Source organism: Paroedura picta, chromosome 17, assembly GCF_049243985.1.
Source record: "Paroedura picta isolate Pp20150507F chromosome 17, Ppicta_v3.0, whole genome shotgun sequence".
In the NCBI taxonomy this organism is placed as follows: Eukaryota; Metazoa; Chordata; class Lepidosauria; order Squamata; family Gekkonidae; genus Paroedura; species Paroedura picta.
In genome coordinates, this window is record NC_135385.1 from 24,149,559 (window position 1) to 24,164,427 (window position 14,869).

The following is a 14,869-nucleotide window of genomic DNA, read 5'->3' on the forward strand; positions in this document are numbered from 1 at the left end:
AAAACTGATCCTCTCTGCTCAAGGCCTGACGCCGGGTTAATTAATTGTCTCGTTAGGTTCCACGCTAATTTAGGAGGGGGCTGTTTTATGACGCTCTGACTCAGCAGGAAAATGTGCTGACTGGGGGCATTTTGGGTGTTTCGTGGGAGCAGAACAGACTTGGCGTTCCTAGGCTGGGCGGCCAGGTCTGCGTTGGGGAATCCGTAGCAGAGCACATTGCTGAAGAGTCTGCCATCCCTAGCAGCCCTTTTCTCCAGGGGAACTGCTCCCTGTGGTTTGGATAGCTGCTGTAAAAGATCTCCAGGCACCCACCTGGAGGTTGGCATCCTGGACAGACTCTCAGCTGGGTTCCCCCCCCCCTTTCAATCCCAACCGTTGTTGCTCATCCCAAGATTTTGCGGGGTCCCCAATTTGGCAGGTGGCGTTTTGTGGGGCACCGCGGCCACTGGGGGATCAGGGCTCTTTTCTGCCCAAGCCCTTATCTCAGAATTCAGCCGTGATACAGTTTTAGGACAGCCCAGTCGTATCCTTAAAAAGTGATCCGTAGGCATCCATTTTGATAATATGCGTCCCCCCAGTCCCGTACATCTAGGTTCAGAGCACTCCCCCCATAGAAATAGGTCCTTTTTGGGGTCAGTCGAGAAAGCCCAGAGCGCTGGTACTGTTCAACCCGTTGAATCATTTCCTGTTTTCTGCCTCTTTTTGAAGAATTCTCTAAGGCTGGCTGGAAATATTTGCCGATCCTCGCAAACTCTGCTGGCCCGGAGGCCCTGGGAAATATCCTGGGCTGGTTACGATTTGTTGGAAAGATGAGCCAGCTGTGTGTGTGTGTGTGTTTGTTTGTGTTGTGCTGGAAGTGTCGTATCTAGGATGATGTTTGACTCAGCGGCCTCCACAACACCCTGATAAGCCTTCTGCAGCTGACCCGGGGAGAAGAAACGTGTTTGCCAGATTGTCCAGGCCCGGTGCTAAAAAGTCATATCCTGCGGAATCGAGGTTCGCCCGAGTATCTCATTTCCTGGCGTCCAGGTCTGCTGTTACGAATCTCAAGGTAGACACCCCCCTCAGTGGGGCCAGCAGCTTGCTGCAAAACATCTTTGCCGAAGGCTGACATGCCAGAATTTGAGGGGAAATGTCACCGAATCTGGGCATGCCGAAATTTAAGGCGAACGCTTCCCTGAAGCCTGACATGCTGAAACGTCAGTGAACAGCTCCCCCAACGTCTGACACGTCGAATATTAAGCGCATCGTGTTTTTCTCTTGTACATTGCTGGCTGATGAGCTCGAGAGCATGTTTCTGGAGACTTCTCTGCGGAAGTCCCCCTGGCTAACTCTCTTGCTGCTGGTGGAAGGGTGGTTTTCGGCAGCATGGAGGTGCCCCCCCCCCCCCATTATTCCCTGTGATGATTTCATGGCCCTGGTTGCTGGGCAGTCCAGTTGCCAGACTTGCTGGGTGAGGCCTGGGGCAGGCTTGTCAATCTCCAAATGCAAGATTTTTGAGAAGCCATCTTAGGGGGGGGGGGGGAATTGGGCAGGATGGGCCAGAGTTTCGGGCAGAATGGAAGAAAAGCAAGCAAGCCAGCTGGGTGCTGCGCCGTTGACGGTCTTGTTTGTTTTCAGGGAGTGGGCATAAGTGAACGATATCTGAATCTTCCCCTACCTTCATGGCTGAAATTCTGTCATGTTTATTTCTTCCTCTTACGGAACACCTAACATACCTGCCTTCAAAATTGTCAACATGAGAACGGTCCGGTGTCCTTCGTCTCGCAGAGACCAGTCTGATCTCTAGTGGCCGATCGAAAGCCCTGCTGAGGACACTTGTTGGTTGCAGCCGTGGGCGCCATCTTGCAGATCTCTGATCTAGTTTGGCTTTTGAGCGGCCAGAGCAGTTTTGAGAGGACGCCAGGGCCAGCGTGTGCTTCACAAATGTCTGGAACGGGCGAGTCTCGCTACGTCCTCCTGCCCTTCGGAAAAACAAACGGCTCGTAGTGTTTGCTTTCATCTCGAAATGCTCGGCCTTTCCCTTTAGGCTCGGACTCATCCGACTTCATGCCGAGCATATTTTTGTTTTTATTATTAAGGGCGAGGAGCCGTGCCAGGAGTCACGTGTCTTGGAGCAGAGCAAAAATCTGAACGCCGTCCAGATGCAATCTAGCCTGCGAGGACGCAATAACGTGACATCCTGTTTGGCTGGGCAGAGCCCGCGAAAGACAGATCCGCTTTGGACAAGATAATGGCGCATTATGCCGTTTTGGCGCTGTTGCCACGGCATTGACGCCCAGGGACTTAGTCGGTCAAGAGGGTGTCTTCTGTGCCTAGGAACACGTTTGTAAAACCCGCTTTCCAACGCTGAAAAATGCACCTGAAATACTTTGTCTGCAAGGGCTTCCTTTGATGGAAGCTCTCAAGACCTGAGTGGATTATACCTCAGAGGAGAGTTTTAGGACGTGTGTGAGGGCCTTCCTTGGGTGCGTCTCACCGCCTTTGAAAAGGAGAGGGGGAGAAAATCGAAAGTTGACTTTGCGCTTCTGGGAGATGATCTTTTGGAGGCCTTCTGGTCCTCACGGTGTTTACCCGTTGTGTTACCCCCCCTCCCGCTGCCCAGATAATTAGGCGTCACCCCTTGGGGAGATGGCTTCAAGTGGCAATTATTTTCTCCGGGCGAAGGTGTTTGGAAGGAGACGCGAGGCAGTGTGGTCAGGCGTGGTCGGCTTCTGCTTTCCGATGCGCAGGATCTGCGGGTGACCAAAATACACGACAGGCCCCAGACGTGCTGGGTCACAGGCGTGCTACCTAAATTAAAGCCTGCAGTGTTTGGGGGGGATTCACCTTGCTGTTCCCCATGCCCAAGGCAGGTTGGGAGAGACGCCGGCAGCTCCGTCGCCTGCCTCACAGGTTGTTTCAGGTGAGTTCCCCCGATGTACCTCTGACTGCGAGTCAGGTAGCACACCTGTGACTTGGAAGGTGTTGCCCCTTCGGCAAGGGGCCGGTTCATACGGCCTGCAAAAAGGGAGGGAGGGAGGGGGGGCTACGCTTTTTCAGAACTGTGCATTGGGGGGCTGCTGCACGCTTTTAAAATGCCCCCCAGCAGGTCAGGATCTGAGTTGAGGAGCAGGAGAACCAAGCCCCCCCCCCTTCCTGAATTGTGGCTCAGGAAATGTTTTTGCAAGTGTGGCGAAGGGAAGGGGGCGTCCTTGGCCAGAGCAGCGTCTTGTCCTCTCGACCCCCGGTGCCTGGTGGCTTCTTGCACTCCTCCATGGGCAGTCCCTCTGCCATCTGGGGCCAGTCAAGACGGGAGGGCTCGGCATCCTCCGGCAAATGGCGTTATCGCCCGCGTGTCATCGCTCGCCTCTCGGCTCGGGAGCGGCAGCTGCGATCCCTGCCAGCGGGGGCCTTGGCAGGAGCTCCTCTCCAGGCATCCTGCTTCTGCTAACCGAGGGAGACCTCTCTCGCATGGGATTGCGGTCGCCAGGGAACGTTGTCTGGGGAGGGGCGTTGAAGGTGCCTGTGGGTCCCGGAGGTCGGCGGCCCCGCTGGTCGGGCATCCCACTTCTCTTATTCCGCAGAGCTGGGCAGTTTCTCTGCATCCTTCTGCTTAAAATATACATGGTGGGAGATCAGCCTGCTCCCTTCCACTCACAGAGGAGGCCCCCCGTCCCTCCCGACCCTGAGCCCACGATTCGTCTGCAGGGAACTGATGGAGGGAGAAGGTCAGGGGAGCCCTGCTGGGCCAGGCCAGGCCAGGCCAGGCCACTCTGTCAGGGCTGCTGAATCCAACCGCGGCCCCTGCGGCTCGCCTTCTCCGTCTCCTCTGGAAACACGGCTCCTGCCGACTTGGGACTGCGGAGGGAGTGACTAAAAGGCGGCTGGGCCCTGACGGTCCCCCTCTTGCTAGCTTCAAGGGGAGAGGGTTTGTCAGGCTCTGAATTCTGCCCGGCTCACGTGCCCCAGGACTGCCGGGTCTGAGCAATCCTGTGCAGCAGGACCACCTTTGCCTGTAGCTTCGGGGTCCGCAGACCTCCCTGATCTAAAAACCTCTCCCCGCAAATGGTACGAGGGATGCCTACGCACAAAACCCTCCCGACCCCTGGAGTCCGGGCAGGGTGCTCGGTTGCTGCAGCAACCCAAAATGGCAGCTGGCACTGCGGCAGTAATCGTCCGCTGGAGGAAGAGGAAGAAGGGGGGGGGCAGAGCCCGTGGAAAGGAGGAGAAGGGGGGCTGGAGGGGGGGCTGATAGGAGGGGGGCGATTGCCCCTCCCCTCCGATGAGAATCTGTTTTCCTAATGGGGCCAGTGCGTGACATGAGCCGGGCTCTGCGTGATTTACTCGGCCTCCCTGTTTCTGGCTCAGGCATTTGCGAGGGAAGGCAAAGGACACGGAGGTTGGGGCTAGAAGCAGGCTTGGGTTGCGAGCTGCCCCTGTTCCTGACGCTGCTGCTCTCTCTCGTCAGCGCCTGGAAGCCAAGCAGGGCCCGCCTGGTTCGTGCTCCAAAGGGAGACCGGCCAGAAGTCCAGGGTCGCGGGAGCAGCCTCCTGCCTTGAAAGCATCGTGGGGCCTTGGCGGCTCTTTGCCCCTGCCCTGGCGTGCTCAGCCCCCCCCTCCCCAAATGGCGGCGTTTGGGGGTATTCCGTCCCTTCGCAATCTGCACCTTGAGGCAGGGAGGGAGTCGATGGGCCGTTTCTAATTTTAACCCTTTTGTCATTTTGCAAACGGATTCCATTGATTCGGACAAGAATAGGGCCGCTGGCATTTAAAAACAGACTCAATTGGAGGAAACACGTTTGTTAATCTGCCCCTTTGGTCCTTGGGGAAGGGGCGGGTGGGTGTCTCCTGTTCAAGGAGGTCCCTTGTTTCATTCCTTCTCATGGTTACCTATCTTTTTCTTTTTTTTAAGAAAAGAGATAGACGGAGAGAGTGCAAAATAAGCATCCCAACGCCGTTTCCCCTTTGTTTAACTTTTTAGGATTTGAATGGCCAAGCCAAGGGGTTGTGCCCACGGCTCTGCCACCTCCAGAAAGGCCCCACCGGCTACGGGTTCAACCTTCACAGTGAGAAGTCCCGCCCCGGGCAGTTCATCCGGTCGGTCGACCCCGATTCGCCAGCATCGAAAGCGGGACTCCGGCCACAGGATAAGCTGGTGGAGGTAAGCAACGCGGGCGCCAGGGGTGGCCAGGGACTGGAGGCCAGAGCGCGGGGAGGCCGTGCCTTCGGGGGCCCCACCCCAGGCCCTTCCGATCCGGCCTCCTGACCCGGGACCCTGAGCGGCCTCAGCGACTCCTCTCCTGCCCGGGCTGACCAGGAGCCGTGTGCATTTGAGCCTGTGCTCCTCCCTGAGCGGGAGGGCGTGGACACCACCAGGAACCTCACTTGGGGCACTCCCGCTTTGGGGGGACAGGAGAAAAATTGGGACCCCCTCCTCCAGACACACGGCCACAAGGAGGCCCGCTCGAGTCCAGAGTTCTGCAAAACAGGAACTGCAGCAGGGCCCCATTTTCCTTCCCTTCCAAAGCTACCCAGTTGTTGCTGACCAGGGGTGGGCAGGACTCCTCCCGGTGGGGTTAGGCTAGGTCCCATGGCAATGACTTGGCTTCGCCATTCAGAGCCTGAAAGTTAAAAGAAGCAAAATTGGCATGGTGACGTCTGTTTCTCTTCGAACAATATTCAGACTCTGTGGCGTGAAGCCTGGGCCTGTTTCCCTCCCGGCCGGGCTGGTCCTGTGGGGCTCCAGCTCCCCCCTCACCCCCCCCCCCGCCCGTGCTGGCAGATTTTAGTGGCCGGAGCAAGGAAGGATGGAGAGGAGCCCTAAAGTGGCCACGCCAGGTCACCTGTTCAGTTGGGGCTGATCGAACAGAGAGGCGGCATGTCATTTAGGACCCTCTCGTGGCCTGGAGGAGTCGGGCCCGGTGGGCTGGTTGCGATTCCAGAAAGCGATCCGTCCCCTCGTGGTGACCTCTGCTCGACACCTGTCGTGTGGTGGCAGCAGCCCAGAAGTTGCTTTGGTGGCGCGGCTTCTGCTTGGTCCTGCCGCCTGCATCTTTAATGCCCCCACAAGGGCACCTGTGCAGGAGCGAGAGAGAGAGAGAGAGAGAGAGAGGGAGGCCTCAGGGGAGGGGAGGGGAGGGGGGTGGCTGGCGGAGCAGAGGTGACCAAACTCCTTTCTCTGGGTGCTCATCGGCAGCATGTCACCGATAGGGCTTTTCATTACTAATTTAGCCCCTTCTGGCGCATTTCCCACAGCCACAAAGAGGGAAGAGAGCGCCCGTGGAATCCAGACACCCGACCCATGCGCGCGGGCATAAATGTTTGATGCTCAACAGCTCCTCTCCTCAGAAGAGCTCGGTCCGTGTCGGGGCTCAGCCTCTCTGGGAGGGGTGCGTCTTATTTGGTCTCTTGGCCCCCTCCCCAAGGCATCGCTTTGTGCTCCATCAGCTCCCAGCAGTCCCAGGAGCTGGAAAGTATGCACGCCAAGGGGCGGTGGGCACAGGGAGAAATGCCATGGCCCGTCTCCAAGGCCCAGGCGGGGCTTGAAGTGCTGGGCCTGGCGAGGGGCTTGTGGGCTCGGCTGGCGTCCCTCCAGCCCCCTCTTCCTGTCGAGGGCTGGCCTCCCTGCAGGCCGCTTAGAAACCTCCAGTTAAAGCGTTGCTAGGAAATGGAGGCCATCGGAAGAGCCGGCCGCCTGCTGGTTTTGAATTCCCAGGTGCTCTTTTGGCCTCCGGCGAGGGCTCTTTGCGGGAAGTGTCTGGTCTCCGGAGGCCTAGACCCGTCTCGGCCGCTGTACCGTTAGACCCGTCAGGCGGGAGGCCCCTCTGGGCTCGGCAGCCTCTCCCAAGGGGTCTTTGCTAAGGAGGGTTTGGGACTGCTCAGGTTACCTCCCTCTTGGGGGGAGAGGGGGGCTGCGTGCTGCAGAGCATCCTGTTGGGACCGCCCTCCCCAGGAGAAAACCCCAGAGCTGCACCTTTTCCCAGGGAGAGGACTCGTGTTCTTTGACCCTTGTTATTCTGACTTAGCAGGCCTGTTTGTTCAGCCACCCCCAAAGCAGGGGTCGCTGCTTGTATTTGTGGGTGTGAATTTGGAGTAAAAGGGAGCACGCGTGCTTTGTCGACAGGAAGTGCCAAAGGCGAGCTAGAAATGCTTTAATTAGTCCTAATTGCGAGGGCTGCAAAAACACCCTGCCCAGTCACGATACTGCCTGCTGCAAAAACATCCTGTCACCTTCACAACAGCCCTGCAAGGGTAGCTCACGGCGTGGTCCTTAGCAGACTTGCCTCCTTTTAAGCCCAACAAGATCGATGCGCTGGGAGGGTCATAGCTCTGCTTAGGATGGAGCAGTCAGGGTGGTTAGAAGAAGAAGAAGAAGAAGATCTGGATGCTTTTTACACCCCAGATTTCAATCCCCGAAGGAGTCTCCAAGCGGCTGACGACCGCCTTCCCTTCCTCTCCCCACAACAGACACCCGGGGAGGGAGGTGGGCCTGAAAGAGCTCTGGCAGGACTGCTCAGTCAGAACAGCTCTATTTAGAAGCCGCTAACAGCTCTGGTTAGCCCCACGTGTTGAGGATATGGGGAGGGGGGGGTGGTCTGGACCCGGGAGGTCTTGGCAAATTCCTTTGTGGCTCTGATGGGATTTGAAGAAAAGCCTCCTCTGCTTTCAGCCCCACGTTCTGTTTTCAAAGCCTGCAGCATGATGAGCTGGTCAGGTACAATTGGCCCCTGTGCGCGAATCATTATCTGGCCACACAAAAGGGCCCCCCCTCCCCATTGTTTCCCCTGGCGGCCGGTCTCCACTGAATCCTCCTTTTGTCCTCATTTAGAACAGCCCGATCGCCCGCCCAGCAATTCCCCTCCGCCTCTGCCGTGCGTCTTTGTCCCAAACCACCAGCCCCCTTTCGCTGGTCCTGAACACGCGCACATGTTTGTCAAAAAGTACATTTTCATTAACAAAATGAAACCCGGAGCTTCCTGAGCTGCGGATCTCTCCCCCTCGCTCTGTTTGGGACCAAGATTTTAAAAATCCGGCATGTTGATTTAGTTCTGGCCACTGTGTAGGGAGTGGGAGGGAGCGAAGTCCCACATGTTGATAGGGTCAGGTGGGTGGCCATGTTAGTCTGGAGCAGCAGAGCAAAGTCTGAGTCCAGAGTAACCTTTAAGGCCGACAATGTATAGGTTTTCATGCGTGTGTGTGTGTGTGTGTGTGTGTGCATGCACATGAAAGCTTGTATCCAGAACTAGATTTTGTTGGTCTTCAAGATGCCCCTAGACCAGGGGTGGCCAGACTGTGGCTCTCCCGATGTCCATGGACTACAGTCCCCATGAACCCCTGCCAGCATGCTCATGGGAATGGTAGCCTATGGACATCTGGAGAGCCACGGTCTGGCCACCTGCCCCCTGGACGCACACTTCGCCTTCTACCCCCCACCTCAAACCCAAACGCTGATTCTTTTCCGCCGCTCTGCTTGTCCCACCTGCGCTTAACCTCCCTCCTGCAGGTGAACGGGATCAATGTGGAGGGCATGAAGCACGCCGAGGTTGTGGCACACATCAAATCCAAGGAGAGCGAGGCCAAGTTACTGGTCGTGGACCCCGAGACAGACGAGCACTTCAAGAAACTGGGCCTGGTTCCTACTGAGGCACACGTCAGAGGTGAGGCCGCCCTTCCCGGGAAAGATCGGAAACATGCATGCAGAACAGGCAAGGAGCCTGGGGGAAAATCATGTTTCTTTGTCAACTGAAGTGATGTAGCTCTGGCTTTTCAGCAAAACTCTGTGGTAAGAAGCTAATTCTACCATAGAGTTTTGTCCAGAAGCCAGAGTGTCGCCCCCAACGTAGAATGCATCACAGTAGTCTAGCCTCCTTGTTATCCCGTTTTCACATTTGGGCCACTGGTTAAAAACGAAATCCCTTCCCATCAGCCCTGTGGAACCGCTTGCCTTTCACGCCCAGGCTGGACCAGAGAGAAGGGCTGCCCTGTGCATGTACAGAGTTTCTTTCCTACGCCACCGAAGAACAGCCATTGGCATTTCCCATATAGGGGGTGAAGGGGGGGCAGGAACGGGTGTTCAACAGCCTCTTGGAATCCAGGGGGTGTGTGTTTGTGTGTGCCACTAGCAAAGGGCATTCATTTCCTGAGGTAGGAATAATTAGTCCAGCTAATTGGCACTTTATCCCACGGTCGGTCCTTGCTGCTGTGAGCCAGGAACAGAAGCCCCCCCCCTCTGCCCGCTGGGCATTGCAGGAGGCCGGATCGCCGCGTTCCACGAAACACCCCCCCCTTCCCTGAAGGCAGAGCTCTGTGTTTCTGCGCCAGCTGTTTCTTATCTGAGTGGCGTTCCCGTCTCCACGCTGGGCTGTCTGTTCCTGGCCTTCAGCGGAGAGAAGAATCCAAAAGAACGACTTGGAACAATTCAGAGAGCGGGGGGGGGGGGGACGGGTGTCAGAGGCTCCCGAGCTAAGCAGAGATAGGAGCCAGAGATGCTTTTCTTCTTGGCATGCGGGATAATCGGCCCCGTTGTTCTCCTCTCGAGGAGAGGCCGGCCGGCGTGACAAAAGCGAGCCAGAACAACCGGGCGTCTCTTTGAGGACCGGGGTCTGGTTTGGAAAAGGCAAACGGCAGAGCTGAGAGCTGCGTTCTTGGCCCCTCTTTCATTTTGTTCTATATCTTTGGACTTCTTGCAAGTTCTGCAGACTTGGTGCCAAAGCAAAAGGAGTGGGGTGGGGGCGACTGTGGGGAACCTCCATGTTCAGAGGCACTAAACCTCTGAGTCCCAGAGTCAGACTGGATGGGCCCGTGGCATGACCTGACAGCAGGGCAGTCGATTCTTATGTTCTTATCCGGCTGTCTCTCTGCTTGGTCTTCAGGTGGCGCTCCTGAGCCCATGACTAACGGGTCAGCACAAACACAGGTAAGAGAGCACCCCGCCCTCCCTGTTGGGGAGGCACGATGGCACTTGAGAGATTCCTCCCTGATGGGGCAAGTGCAGAGGTTTTCAAGGAAGACGGAGAGAGAGTCCCTGGCCCCGTGGAGGCCGGCAGCAGTGGCCATAGGCTCCGCCGCCTGTCTTTGCTAGGCTATAAAATGAAACTGGCCGCTGGAAGGCCGGGTTAGGAGCCCAGCTGCCCCATGTGGGGATCTGGATGGAGAGAAACGCCCGTCAAAGCAGAGAGCTTTCCTTCTGAGCATTCCTCCTCTCTTGCCCTCTGCAGACAGTGGGGGGGGGGGGTGTTGTGGAGGCCTTTCCTGTTGGCACCCAGAGAAGTACTGCAAGCAAGGACTGGTTTCCCCCTTGTCCCTTGGCCACGTCTCTCCCTCCCCATTCAGGCCCCCGCCCCTCGAGGTCTGCAAAAACCTCGAAAGGCTCTTTTCCATCCGGCCCGACGGGGCCTCGACCTGCCCGGTAACAGCCGTGTTTCCATCCCTAACAGCTGAACGGCGGGTCTGTGTCTTCGTCCCACAGCGATTGCCAAAGTCCTGAGAAAGAATCGGAGGTAAAAGCAGCGGCGTTTTCTTATTCTGCCTTGGGGGTCTCCGCCCTTCCGCCCTGTGATCACCTCCGTCCTCTTGGCCGTGCCCATCTGGGCATCTTTCCACTTTTTGCTTCTGCCTCGGCCACCTTTCTGGTTGGCACCCTCCAGATCCCCCCCCCCCTCCTCTCTCTTCTGCGGAGGCACCAGCACTCCTCTCTCTGCTGGCCTTCCGCCTGGCCGCTTCTCCCCGTTCGAGGGTCCCTTTTCTTTCTCTCCCTTCGTCATCTCCTGGTTGCTCCCTGCGCCTCTTTTTCAAGCTGCTTCTCAGCCGCTTTGCCACTTGTGTACTCCTGCTGCCTGCCAATTTACTCTGCCGGTACCATCGCAGGCATTCTGAGCTGCTGGTAGAGAACTAGAATGCACAGATCTCAAAACATTCAGTCAGCGAGAGTTTTGGCCCCAGAGGACGTTGGTTGACTCCTTAAGGTTAGGCCTAAGGTTACCTTTTGGGCTCACGGCTCTTTTTTAGAGGGGAAAAATCCTGGATTTTGTCCTCCAGGCAGAGAGAGTAATCTAAGTCTGCCTGCCCTCTGCTGGTGGTGGGGGGAAAGGCTCCCTAGAATTCTCCCCCACCATTTGCCCCCCAAAGGTTCTGACTGCCCCCCATAACTATAGATTGCAGGGAGGGGCGCATGTCCCCCATGGAGAATTGTTGTTGTAGCCTTTTCTATGCAAAGGCCCTGCTGGATAATTTTGGGTGCATCGAAATCAACTTACGCCCTGGTCCTTCTGAGCTAGATGTCGGGCTTTCCATGTCCTCCTTGCTCCAGATTTAGCTATTTACACCCCCTCCCCCCCCCAACATCTGCTGCGTGGCACCCCCAGTGGTGGTCAGAGCCAGTCGGAGCTGTCTTCTCTCTTGTTCTCCTTCAGGGACCCCCTTGGGAGGAGAGGGGCTAGACCAAAGCAAGCTGTTCTGAATCTGGAGACATTACAGCGGGCACACAGACTTTCCTTCCGCCTCTGCAGGCTTGCAAGCAAATACCCAGCCTCCCTTTCTTTCTTTCTCTCTTTCATTATCCCCCCCCAAAAAAACCCTTCTCCAAACTCCAGCTAATAAAGCTTAATTGCATTCAAATGCGAGGGGGGACATGGAGATGCCGTGCAGCTCATGCGCCCCTCCTCCCCCTTTCTTTTAAAGGGGAAAAAACGAGCAAGCCTTGATTAAAGGGACTTTTTAAAAGACCGCAAAGGGGGCTGGAATTACAGCCCGTTGCTTCAGGCTCTTGTTGAGGCAGAAAGAGCTCTCGAGTTGTTTGGAGTCCAAACGCCTGCATTCTTTCCATGCTTTTAGAGCGGGGGGGGGGGGAGTGTGTGTGTGTGTGTGTGTGTGTGTGTGTGTGTGTGTGTGTGTGTGTGTAGGGGGTGCTTTCCTGGTTTTGGCTGATTTTGCCAGATGCAGCAGCTGCCTCAGCACAGGCGGTGCCTCCGTTGTGCCAAGGGCCGTTCGGGGTTTGACGCTGTTGGAGCCGGTGGATCTCACGGGCAGCCGGCAGAAGGAAATACTTCTTCACCCCAAGAGTGATTAAAAACCTGGGCTTCTCTGGCAGAGGATGGGGGGCGAGGGCCACAAGCACAGAGAATAAGAGCCCCACCTTGGTGGCATGTGCCACGGAAATCTGATTTTAAACTGTCCAGCCAACCTCCAGGGGCCAGGCAGAAGCCACTGTCTAATAAACATTTGGCAGCCACCAAGAAAGGGGGCGGCCAAGAAAGGTGGGGACGCCATGTTGGGGATCCCTGATACATGTAACAGTGAGGACTTGTTTTGTTGGAGGGGGTCTTCCCCCCCCCCTTTACTAACTGAATTCTAACTTTCCCGGGGGCTTTAGGTGGGAGAACCTGGCAAAAAGGACCCCTTTGAAGAGAGCGGCTTGGATTTGAGTCCCACGGCAGCGGAAGCCAAAGAGAAAGTGCGAGCCAAGCGGGTGAACAAGCGGGCCCCCCAGATGGACTGGAACAAGAAGAGGGAGATCTTCAGCAATTTCTGAGCTCTCTGGCCTGGCCCGGCCCCCCGGCCTTTCTGCCCCCACCCCTAATGCAACGCCAGACATTTGTGACATGCACGCATCCGGCCCGCCCCTCTCTGGGCGTGGCATCATGCCCCGGCTTTCCTCCCTAGGTTTGCATTGCTTTGTACAAGGCAAATTTTTGAACAACTCTCTTCTCTTTTTGCAAAGCGGCTGGAAGAAGGGGGAGAGACGGAGACGGCTGAGCTCAGTGTGAAGTTGCGGCCCGAGAAGCAGCAGGAAAGGCCAAGGAAGTGTGTTTTGGGCTAACGACGGATCACTTAAACCCTGCAATATTTAGAATATATTATTTATAGGTCCATTTTTATATGTAACTATTTGGGGGTTTCTTTTCCCCCCTCCCTCTTTCCTTTCAGACATTTTAAAAGTATTTTTACATCTCAAAGAGGGCCCATTTCTGTTCTGCTCGACAGAAGGCGACGGTTTGCACCTCTCCGGGCTACAGTGTGGACAGTCTCATCAAGGCGCTGGCTGGCCCTTCCAGTTTTCTCTCTCACATTTGGCATTTTATTTTTAAAGGGGGCGGCAGCAGGGAAATTATAGTTTTCATGTGGCTTCTGTTAACGTTTCCAACCCCCTCCCCTCGGGCGTCGTGCACAACAAATCCCCTTTTCAGGTTTTTCTCCCCCCCCCCACACACACACCTAGTTCCTCCCCCCCTTTCAGAACCACCCTGCTTGTGAAGAGATTCTTAAACATTTCCAGGCAAAAGTGGGGATTTAATGCTTTGCAACCTTGCAAACTTCCGGGGTGGAGAGAAACACAAACCCTGACATGGGCAAGGAGTTCTGATCCGAATTAATGTAGGCTGGGAGCCTACTTTCCAGCAAGCACAGCAAAAGGATCAGAGCCAGGGGGGAGGCTGTGCAGTTCCCAGAGTCCTCCCCCCCCCCCCCGGGGCAATCAGTTTGGGGCTGGCGAACCAGGCTGCATTCCCAAAAGCAGACGGCTTCTTTGAGCCTCTGTCGTATCTCTGCCTTCCCACTTCCAGGGCTGTTTAATCTTGCGGCCGCTTCGGTGCGGAGAAGCGTCAGGCAATGGGGTGGCTGCTATTCTGCAGGCGTCGGCTAGGGGCGAGAGGCAGAGCCAAGGATCAGGGCTGCCGTTTGCAGTGGGCGAGGAGGGTTCCTGGTGGCCTCGGAAGCCACTGAGAAGACCCTTTCCCAGGTGAGTTTTGGAGGCCGTTCAGGGCTATGAGAACAGGAGAGTCGGAAATGTGGCTTTGGCAAGAACACACCCTGATCTTTAAAAAAAAAAAAATGTTCTGCTTATCTGGTGACACTTGTGAGGCTTCCGGGCCTGGCCTCTGCCCCTGGGATTGTTCTGTTCCTGGGGAGGTCTTGGGAAGCGTTTCCATCTTAGCCCTCTCAAAACAGCCGGGCTCCCTTTCTGGTTTTCTTTGCTCTGTCATTTGGGGTGGGGGGAGCGTGTGCCTTGCGCGAACTAAGCCAAAGAAAGAGGGCGAGGCCGCCCGAGGGGGTCCGAACCTCTCCGTCCTCTGCCCCCGCCTTGCTCTGTTCAGAACCCGACCCGGACAGAGGGGCTCTACGGATCCCTGCAAGGGCATCCCTAAACTAGAACTGGAGGTTCATCGCAGGGCGGGGGCCAGACTGAAAATTAAGTATTCCAATTCGGAAGGAGGAGGACCAGGGAGAGAATGCTTCTGTATATTCTGTGGGAGGGTTCCCAACCGTTCAAAAGCATGTGCTTCTCTCTCCCTCTCCCTCTCTCTGCTGTTCTATAAGCTCTGCTAACACTTAAAGAGTCCTGCACATCTAACTTAGCAGCCTCACTAAAAACGTATGCGGGAGTTGTTACTTGCATTGTTACAGACAATTAATGTATACTGACAAGGTCAATAATAATATTATAATAATAATAAAAACTCTGGTTTTCCATGTAACCTAGAGCCTTGGTGTCGGAATTTGAGGGCCTCCTCCTTTCTGTGCTGTTCAGCCGAGCTTCCCTGTCCGAAAGGGATCCAGAGCAGCAAGGAACTCACAGATGAACCTAGAACTTGTACCTGGGTCACTCCTTTCTAGACAGGCCTGGTGGGGAGGGATTGAGAACAGCCTGCTATGCTAGGCACACACCAGTTGGAGCCATTTGGTTTAGTAGCTCCTTCTAAGACAGAAGCCGTGAACGCGCAGACTGAATTCGCCCGTCCCTCCATTCACGTGAGAACTCCTGTTTTTACCCGACGGCCAGGCGGCTTGTTTTGGTTGGGCTCATCCGTGGAACGTGCAGTTCAGAGCACAACCGCTGGAAAGGGGGCTATGGCTGTGCATGCCAGAGGAATCTCAAGGGGGGACGGACATC

At 56.1% G+C, this 14,869-nt stretch overlaps 1 protein-coding gene across 2 annotated transcripts in view; it reads left to right on the forward strand.

The window, feature by feature from the left end:
* NHERF2 (NHERF family PDZ scaffold protein 2) overlaps window positions 1-14,453 on the forward strand; it is a 28,802-nt gene extending 14,349 nt beyond the window's left edge. The window contains exons 3-7 of one of the 2 annotated variants that reach the window (XM_077316895.1): window positions 4,964-5,143; window positions 8,486-8,639; window positions 9,855-9,898; window positions 10,419-10,481; window positions 12,353-14,453. In XM_077316895.1, the coding sequence (XP_077173010.1) occupies window positions 4,964-5,143; window positions 8,486-8,639; window positions 9,855-9,898; window positions 10,419-10,481; window positions 12,353-12,511 (600 nt within the window). In that variant the 3' untranslated portion in view covers window positions 12,512-14,453. The remainder of the gene's footprint in view (window positions 1-4,963; window positions 5,144-8,485; window positions 8,640-9,854; window positions 9,899-10,418; window positions 10,482-12,352) is intronic. The other variant, XM_077316896.1, reaches the window with a different exon arrangement.
* Window positions 14,454-14,869: the final 416 nt, after the last annotated feature.